The sequence below is a fragment of the Trichechus manatus genome, unplaced genomic scaffold (genome assembly GCF_000243295.1).
Source record: "Trichechus manatus latirostris isolate Lorelei unplaced genomic scaffold, TriManLat1.0 scaffold00075, whole genome shotgun sequence".
Classification (NCBI taxonomy): Eukaryota; Metazoa; Chordata; class Mammalia; order Sirenia; family Trichechidae; genus Trichechus; species Trichechus manatus.
The window spans coordinates 8,014,614-8,025,021 of NW_004444011.1; the positions used below are offsets into that span (position 1 = coordinate 8,014,614).

General features: G+C 38.0%; 1 protein-coding gene across 2 annotated transcripts in view; it reads left to right on the forward strand.

The window, feature by feature from the left end:
• Positions 1-9,805, forward strand: part of NEBL (nebulette) — a 510,414-nt gene extending 500,609 nt beyond the window's left edge. Inside the window, exons 6-7 of one of the 2 annotated variants that reach the window (XM_023735056.1) lie at positions 6,654-6,760; positions 9,067-9,805. In XM_023735056.1, the coding sequence (XP_023590824.1) occupies positions 6,654-6,760; positions 9,067-9,243 (284 nt within the window). In that variant the 3' untranslated portion in view covers positions 9,244-9,805. The remainder of the gene's footprint in view (positions 1-6,653; positions 6,761-9,066) is intronic. The other variant, XM_004380542.2, reaches the window with a different exon arrangement.
• The last annotated feature ends 603 nt before the right edge of the window (positions 9,806-10,408 follow it).

Genomic DNA, 10,408 nt, shown 5'->3' on the forward strand with positions numbered 1-10,408 from the left:
TGCTCTTAAAATTCTCTCTTTATCTTTGGTTTTGGCAAGTTTGATTATAATACGTCTTGGTGACTTTCTTTTGGGATTTGTCTTATGTGGGGTTCAATGAGCATCTTGGATTCATATCTTCTCATCTTTCATGATATCAGGGAAGTTTTCTGCCAACAAATCTTCAGTGATTCTCTCTGTATTTTCTTTTATCCCTCCCTGTTCTGGTACTCGAGGCACTTATAAGTTTTTCTTTTGATAGAGTCCGACATAATTCTTAGAGTTTCTTCATTTTTTTAAATTCCTGTATCTGATTTTTCTTCAAATAAGTGGTATCAAGTGCTTCATTTTCAGTCTCACTAGTTCTGACTTCCTTTGCCTCAGTTTAGCTCCTGTGACTTTCTGTTGAGTTCTCTGATTGTGAAATGTTATTGTTCATCTTCTGGATTTCTTATTGCTGTCTCTCTATGGATTCTTGTAGCCTATGAAATTTATCATTATGCTCTTGAATAACCTTCTTAAGATCTATTGCTTTGTCTGTGTGTTCCTTTGCTTGGTCTGCATTTTGCCGTATCTCCTTCCTGATATCTTGAAGAGTTCTGTGTATTAATCTTTTGTATTCTGCCTCCAGTAATTCCAAGAAATTCTCTTCTTCCAGAAAATTGCTTGATTCTCTATTTTGGGAGCTTGCTGAAGCCATCATGGTCTGTTTATGTGATTTGATATTGTCTGTTGTTTCTGAGCCATCAATAAGTATCATTCCAATTTTACAGAATAAAAAAACAGAGGGTAAGAGATGAGGCAGGAAAGCAGCAGAACAGATTATCATATTTAGTTATTTTATGTTAGCTTCTTGGTTTGTTTTGTTTTGATATGCCCCAGTAGGCTTCTCATGTGTCCTAGTTTGATTATTGGCACCTTTGAAGCTCAGTCATCCTGTCATCAGGTGGTTAGATCTGTTACTAAGTATGTGAGCACAGGATTCTGTTTACTTTTCTTGTATGAATTCAGCTCAGGTGTCCAGGTAGTCGATCACCAAGTGTGTGGTGCAGGCGCTCACCTACAGTCCTAGACTGGCATGGGTGATTGGTATAGGCACAAGTATCCAGCTGCAGTAGGCAGTCACACACTGAGCAAGGCAGGGGGCTGACAGCTGCCCCTGAGTGACTGGGAGGAAAGCGTCTCCCTATTCCCTAGAGCACATAGGTGGGTGGGTTTTCAGCTGGACTATGAGCACCCAATCCTTTTGGCTGTAAGGACTCGGAGGCACCACTTATTCTTGGACTCCTGTCGCAGGTGGCTAGGTGGCATGTGTGGAGCCACCAGTCCTCAGGCCTCTGATGTGGGTAGGTGAAGACCCTGCTTAATGGGCAGAGCAGTGTCAAATGTCGTGAACTTGCCACTTCACAGCTGAAACAGTTGAAGTTAGACTTCAGATCTATACCCTGTTGTACTGTGGTAATAAGGACCTACACTATTGAAATGGGCCCACACTAGTTTATGCAGGGGTGAAAGCCACTCAGTGTCTATTGACCCCTTATGCCTGTGCCTAGGCAAAGGAGCTGTGCCTACCCTGGGTTCCTGGCTTAGGGGAGCCAGCAGATTATTTTTTCCCATTTGTTGATTTGTTCCCTCTCCAAGGCCAGGAGAATGGCTCAGGGCATGTGATGGGTCCTACTTCTGGCCCAGGGGACTTGGCAATCGCTGAAGCTGTCCCAGACCCAGTGCAGAGCAAGGAGTGGGGAGGTAAATGGGAGAGAGGCTTTTCCCAGAGGGATGCGTTTTTGATCCGTGTGGTAGGCCAGACACAAGTGCTTATCTTTCGCCGATCAAGGGCTTCTTCTCGCTGGTTCTGGATAGCCAAGTAGACTCTCTGCTGCTGGGTCTCTTCCGATGTGGAAAACGCTTCCCAAGCGCCACTGATTGCCTCACCGTGCACATGAGCTGATCCAGCCTGAGGGGCTCTGGCTCCCACCCTGTCAGGTCTGGCAACTCCTCGCTGCTTCCGAACCATCTCTCCCTCCCCCTGCCACTCGGTCTGATTCCTCAACTTTGCCTTTGATGTTCAGGGCTTCTAGATTGTCATATAAAATCAATTCACTTGTTTTTTCTGGTCTTTGTTGTAAGAGGGACCGCCAGAAGCATCTGACTACCCAGCCATCTTGGCCTCGCCTGTGCATCGTGTTCCCTTAATGAAAAGTTTCTGAAGGGTAATTTTCTCCATATGCTGGGTTTTTTTAAAAGCAAGCCTTTGACAAAAAACCCAAAATCATCTTCTTTCTTCATGATATCTCTATAATTACTCAATAAAGTACTGTTTTTCTTTTGGAATTCAGAATCTGGTCATCTGCCGTTATTCTTGATGGTGCAAAAGGTTAGTGTGCTAGACTGCTAACCAAAAGGTTGGAGGTTTGAGTCCACCCAGAGATACCTCTGAAGAAAGACCTGGTGATCTACTTCTGAAAAATGAGCCACTGAAAACCCTATGGAGCACAGTTCTACTCTGAGACATATGGGGTCACTATGAGTTGGAATTGGCTCAACGGCAACTGTAATTTTTGCCGTTACTCTGTAATCGTCATGGGACTTTCAAAACCTCCACCTTGTCTTTAATGATCTGATAATCTGTTCTGCTGCTCTCCTGCCTCATCTCTTACCCTCTGTTTTTTTATTCTGTAAAATTGGAATGATACCTATCTTAGGTGTTCTGATAATTAAATGACAACACATAAAGCACCATGCACATAGACAAAACCCATTGCTATTTGGTGCATTCTGACTCAGAAACCATGTAGGACAGAGTATAACTGCCCCATAGGGTTTCCAAGGAGCGGCTGGTGGATTTGAACTGCTGACCTTTTGGTTAGCGGATGTAGCTCTTAACCACTGCGCCATCAAGACACATAGAGGACACTTAAATAATACTGGTTCTCTTCTTTCACCCAACCTGTCCCCCAAAGTGGACTTCCTTTTGGGTAGTTTTCTCCCTTTATAGTAGGTGTATTTCTTTGGTTCATCTGGACAGTTAATCTATCCTTATATGTTTACATGTATTTCCTCATTTTTTGCAGTTTCAGATTTGTTAAACCCCCTCTAAATTTTTTCTTCCTCCATTTCCATCTTCTATTTTATGATCTTCATGTCTACTTCATCTTGGTTTTCTCTCCTACCACTTTAAGAATAAACATTAAATAGAAAATATTGTATAGGCTGTTTATGGAAATACTTCATTGTGCAGTAGAAGAGATATTTTGGTTTTATAATTACTATGGAGCATTCCAAGCAGAGCCTGAAATCCTTAAGGCATTAGTCAGCTTCCAGATCTCTGGTCAATAAATCTTTCCAATGTGAAATGAAAGTTGAGTCAGACTTCTCTTGTTTTGCTGTTGTCTTAAGTTAAGGAGATCTATTGTTCTGTGGGGTTTGTTATTGAAACCAAAACCCTGGAACTTAAGATCCTTGTGTTGGAAGACCATTGCACCTTTATCGTCATCCATTTGTACCAATGGTAGTGGAATCTGACCACTAGTTTAATAAAGAGGACACTGTGTTTTTGTCTTGGATAAAAAGTCCTTGTTTGTTGCAAAATTAGCATAACACTTGGATTTTGCAAAAGCTTTTGAATATATTTTCATGGAAGAAATATTACATTCACATGGGATAGTTAAGTTTTACCCACAGTATTAGTAAACCAAATTTCCAAAGCCATTGCTTTAAATTTCACTTTTCTTATTTTACCCGTGTTTAATTAAAAAAAAATAAATTTATGTAGCATAACCACAGAAAAGCAACATGCTTCTTTTTAAATTGCCATTGTTTTTTACTAAGATGATTACTCTGGGTTCTTAGTTACGTTTTTCGTAGCCATAATAGGGAGCTTCCTAAAAATTCTTTTATTGCACTAGGTAATACCAAGGTAGATAACAAGATTGTGTAACCCCAAAGGGACTTTTTTGTTAAGTAATGCAGGCAGAGAGGAAAATGGGAATAATCGATAAAGTTATGAAGAGAAACCATAAGGGCTAAATGGATTATAGTTACTCCAAGGTTTTGCATTCTAAACTCTCTCCAGCCCAAATGTACTTAAGACTAACACATTAATTTCTTTTCTTGCAGTAGTGACAGTAGCCACAGGTTCCTTTGAAGGTCAGATTTGAGCAATTAAATGACATGAATGTACCTGTTTTTTGAAAGCCCAAATTAGAGAACATTGTTAAACATCATTCTTGCATTGTCAGTATTTATGGGCACTAAACTAGGATATGATATACAGACTATGTGAAAATAAACATATTACTAAGTATGAGATAGCACATTTAAATTTTTTTATTGTTTTTAAAACTCCTTCTTTCCTGATAATTTTTTTTCAGTGTACTTTAAGATGGTGGAGCATAACTCTATAGTTAAAAATTTAAAGTTTATAGTTAAATAGTGTAGCAAAGGATTAAAAGTTTAATTTTTTTATATCAAGTAAATTTATAGGGATGTCTGTATTTAATCTTTAGAATTTACAAATAGAGTCAAATAATAATTAAAAAATAATTCATTTAAGTGGTTAAAAATCAGCTCAGGACTACCAATCTGGGCCATACAGTTGGAGTCGAGAACTTACCTGTTTACATGTTGCTGTAGATAAAAGTTAGTGTAGCGTGCTTACAAAAATATCTTGCAGGGGGAGGGAGCAATTGGCAAACAAACGTAGAAGGTAAAAATACCGTAAATTGAAAATGTGTGTAGTATCCTTCATGGGACAAAGGGGCAGGTCCCCAGGGCCATAACTACTCTGAGAGGGCAGGTGCTGTTGTCATTCCTCTAGTACTTGTCACAATGCCATGAACATAGTAGGCTGTGATAATTATTGTTAACATTTATGGAGGCCTACCATAGAGTATAGGTCCCTGGGTAGTACAAACAGTTTGTGCTCAACTGCTAACTGAAAAGTTGATGGTTTGAATCCACCCAGTGGGACTGTGGAAGAAAGGCCTGGCTATCTACTTCCATAAAGTTATAGCCATTGAAAACCCTATGGAGCACAGTTCTGTTCTGAAACACATGGGGTCACGATGAGTTTGGAATCAGTGACAGCCAACAACAGCAACAACAGTCGTGTTCCAGACAATGTAATATGCACTTTGCACACATTAACTCACTTAATATTTGCTGAAAGTTGGGAGTGTGTAAATGAATGATCAGTGTTTCCCACTTCCAAACATAGAAAAGCCCCTTTTATGCAGCTCATTAAGTGGACCTAGATACTTACGGGAATTTCATTTCTTCTTTGTGAGTGGATTTTGACAATATCCTTGATATCACTTGACATTAAATATCTAAATTGAGTTGATAATGTTAAGAAGTGCTATTTTCTGAAATATTTGATGTTTACTGATATTTTAATAACTTTATAATAAACTACAACCCAAGTGAAGATCTTGGTAGTTTCTCTTTGCTGCCATATCTGGCCATTAAATAAACACAGTTTCTAACAACATTGTAATATAAATTAACTCAAGAGCTAAAAAAAAAAAATCCCATTTAACTTAATATCATCATCATCTGGAGAACATATTAATGATTTGTAATTTTGTCATAATTAAACTTCTTTAAAGTATTGATATTCTCATATGTCATTAGAATGAATGTGCCACTTATAAAATATTAATTATTTATAACACCCAGGCATTACATACTTATTCATTTTATTAAAAAAACTGTCCTGAGTAAATCGACCCATTATAATTATATACTAACCTATTGAACAAAAATGGCAGCCTATTATGGATTTTTATAGTACATATATCATACGAGTTATACTAATACATAATCATTCAAAACATTAGAAGGGCATGCTATGATTTTGTGGTGTTTTTATTGAGCTTTCATGTTGATTTCTCTAGAATGGAATGTTCTTCAAAACAGCAGCAATGTCATAATTAGTGGTAAGAATAGCACAGGCTTAATGAATACTATTTTTTTTTTTTAATGTAGAGGGGTAATAATGTATGAAATTCTTTAAGTGGTTTGGTTTCTCAGGATTTTGTAACATATTCATTACACTTTAGGTTTGACTTATAGTCAAAATAGGGAATTCAGGTTTTCCAAATAAATTTTTTTTTCAGGGTATAGAGTTCTTTTTAATTAATTGCTAAAGAAACATATGTTGCTAAGCGTGTGTTGTGTTTACCATCTTTGTAAAGGTACCATCAGCTGTATGTCTCAAAATATTAAAAGTATTCCAGTATATGAGAAGTACCCCATGAAAATATTCATACTCTGTCATTGATTTGGCAATCCAACTAAATCCCTTTAAATTTTTTTTATTTTGGAAAATGTGTAGAAGCATCACATGTTTAAATGAAAACATGGTTTTGTTAAGGTTTTATGGGAAATTTTGTATTTATGTTGTTTTGATATAACATCTGTAATAGAGTAAATAAAAACATTAAAATCTATTTTTATCTGCATGCTAGACTGATTGCCTATATATCTTTAACTACTGAAATTTATACTAATGTAGGGAGTTCTTACAAAACCACTACCCAAATTACACATGACACTGATGATGACATTTTTTTTCAGAGCATCTGGGAGAGCATGAAATCACTTGAGGGCTTGGGGAGGGGAATTTTGAGACTCACTTTAAGGAGTCCTTGTGTGTGTTTATGTTTAATATACAGCCCCTGTTCTTCCTGGAGCCTATCAACAAAGCCATTCTCAAGGCTATGGGTACATGCACCAGACCAGTATGTCGTCCATGAGGTCAATGCAGCATTCACCAAATCTAGTAAGTGTCAATCTAAAGCCTTTCTTATCTGATCTTCTCATTTCACCTAAAAAAATCTGTACATGACACAATACTGGGGAAGCCAGCACAATTTGTACAAGGCAAGGTCATGGACGCTCCATAGAGACATCCAAACTCCCGGAGGGACCGAATTGCTGGGCTGAGGGCAGTGGGGACCATGGTCTCGGGGAACATCTAGCTCAATTGGCATAACATACTTTATAAAGAAAATGTTCTACATTCTACTTTGGTGAGTAGCATCTGGGATCTTAAAAGCCTGTGAGTGGCCATCTAAGATATTCCACTGTTCTCACCCCTTCGGGAGCAAGGGAGAATGATGAAAACTAAAGATACAAGGGAAAGATTAGTCCAAAGGACTAATGGACCACAACTACCACAGCCTCCACCAGACTGAGTCCAGTACAACTAGATGGTGCCTGGCTACCACCATTGACTGCTCTGACAGGGATCACAGTAGAGGGTCCCGGACAGAGCTGGAGAAAAATTTAGAACAAAATTCTAACTCACAAAAAAAAAAGACCAGACTTACTAGCCTGACAGAGACTGGAGAAACCCCGAGAGTATGGCCCCCGGACACTCTTTTAGCTCAGTAATGAAATCACTCCTGAGGTTCACCCTTCAGCCAAAGATTAGACAGGCCCATAAAACAAAATGAGACTAAAGGGACACACCAGTCCAAGGGCAAAGACTTGAAGGCAGGAGGAGACAGGAAAGCTGGTAATAGGGAACCCAAGTTTGAGAAGGGAGAGTGTTGACATGTCATGGGGTTGTTAAACAATGTCATAAAACAATATGTGTGCTGTTTAATGAGAAGCTAGTTCTGTAAACCTTCATCTAAAGTACAATAAAAAAAGAAAAAAAAATCTGTACATGGAATAGAGATAAATGATGATGTGTTGCTATTTATACAACTCTTTCAAAGAAAGCAAAAAAACTTAAACTATTGAGAAATGAAGGCAGTAGTAAACATTATGTGAAATCATAAAATGATAAAAAAATAAAAATAAAAGTATCTACCAGAATAGATATCCTAATTGGTACTTCTTGATTGGTATTATTAGCCAATTATGATCTTTATTCAGTCCTAAAGTGCAAAAATCTTTGATGGTCATGTTAACTAGGTAATCTTGATGTTAATCAAAAAAACCTTGAAGACAACCAAAATGTGTTTTGTTTTTTTTTTTTGCCTTCAAATCCCCCTACTGCAAATCTTACAGTGCTGATGGATTGAATGCAAAGTTTAGGAGCAGCGGTAAAGGTCATCTAGTCAAACTTGGCATTTCACACCAAAATTGCTCCTGTAAGCTCCCTGACACAGTCATTTGGCTTTTTTCTGTACATAGGTGACTCCTCTAAGCAGTTTGTACGGTAACTTTAATCGCTCTAAAGTCCTCTGTGTCTCAACCAGTTTCCTTGGTCTGTGAAAGCCCTTAATTTTGGGATCATCGAATGTTAATACTAGCTAAACTCTTGGCTTCAGGCTAAGACAAATATAATAAAACTCAGTTTAAAATTTCCTTATTCTAACAAGAGTTTAGTTATATGTACCTCAGTATTCAGAACATTTATATGGTAAATTTCTATCACTGTGTTAGAAAAGCCTGTAAAATGAGTATGTATGGATTTTTTCTCTTTGTTTTACATGTTTTTATGAGGAAATAAAAATTCTTGGTACCTATTTAAGAAGAGTTCATTGTCTCTGCCAGTGGCAGAGAGCCAACAGGACTTGGACCTGTCTGCCACTGCAGTAGGTTTTATTTTCTGAAGAGTGTGGAATAAGGGAGAATCTATGTAATTGAATGGTTCCAGAGTTGTCTAAAGCTGAATGGAGTTGGAATCAACTTTGACGGCAAAGGGACAGGTTCTGGCCCTAAAATATGCTTTTTGCTAGACTTGTAAATTTGAGATCAGCAAAATTAGATACTGGTTTACGGACCTCCAGAAATAGATGTGCTTGAAAACATTCCTAGTAGGTACTTTACTTGTAGGTTGTTTTCTTGTCACTGGAATTTGAGGTTATAACTAGTTTGGTGGAGTCCCTGGGTGGTGCAGACAGTTAATGTGCTTGACTGGTAACTGAAAGGTTGGAGGTTGGAGTCCACCCAGAGGTGCCTCAGAAGAAAGGCCTGGCAATCTACTTCTGAAAACATCAGCCATTGAAAACTCTATGGAACACAGTTCTACTCTGACACACATGGGGTTGCCATGAGCTGAAGTAGACTCAGTGGCAACTGGACACTGATTAACCAGTATGATATTAACCATATAACCCTTTCTTTCCTCAGAGGACATACCGAGCCATGTACGATTATAGTGCCCAGGATGAAGATGAAGTCTCCTTCAGGGACGGTGACTACATTGTCAACGTGCAGCCCATCGATGACGGCTGGATGTACGGCACGGTGCAGAGAACTGGGAAAACGGGGATGCTCCCAGCGAATTACATTGAGTTTGTTAATTAATTATTTCTCCTTGCCCTTTGAGCTTTATTCTAATGTATTCTAAACCTAATCTTTTTAAAAGATAGAAGATACTTTTAAGATAATTTGGTAGTTATTTTACAATGATCTGTCCTTACTTTGACAATTAGACACACAGGTACCAGGAAGAAGGAATGAGTTCTGGGCTGAAAAACGGCAGCATTTTCAGTAATTCCTACAAACACAATAATTACATCTGGAGACCTGGTGCTGCTAATTGTGTTAATGGTTTCCTTTGACTGGCTATTGAACTCTTCTGGGAAATGTATTTTTGTAGACTTTAATGGAGATGTTGATTGTCCCTTAAATGTAACAAGTGTATGAAATGGAATCACCAGACGCCAGTTTCCTTAATTCAGTAATGCAGCCGATACTTAAAAAACTGTTCAGCTTTTTAGTCATTAGAAAATTTCCTAATATAAATGGAAATTGTCTAATATAATAAATGTAAGCAGAGGCAGAATGACAGTCTGGTTAAAATTATATTGACTGGTGGCCTTAGGGACCTAGAAACTTCTACTCAAAGAAATTCCCTTCTTCCCTAGGTCCACGTGGGTCTGTTTATTTCTCATTTGTACCAAGTCATACCCTACTCTCCATGTACATTCTGTGAACCCAGGTATATGCTTGAGTCCACAGAATGTCAGGACCAAATAACTTCACAGCTACTCTGCAAAGGGCAAATTTTGATGTCATCTATATAATTTCCCTAATAGCCTTTACCCTGTTGCATGTCATGTAGGTTCAAGCTTCTGTAACATGGGCAGCTGCACTGCCCATTCCTGTTATTAAAGCAAAAAAAAAAAAAAAAGTGTAGCTGATATCTAAAAGCCGTTTCCTCTAGTTGCCAGCTTATCAGAAAACAAACAAAACAAAACATTTTGAAAAGTCACTTGAGATTCTCCTGCTGCATTGCGCTCTAGTTTTGAAGGATTTAGACCTTAGGAAATAGATGTATACTCTACTAAATAAGGGATTTAGGTGTTTATTAGACAGCTTTCATTAACTTAATGCTGTTGTTTATTTAAAAGTAAACAAAACTTAACAGGAGCCAGTGAAAAGATGGAATATGAAGTATGCTGGAAAAACCCAGCTAACAAAAAGTTACAAACTCCACATAGAGAAAGACGATCTGGTTTCTTATTTT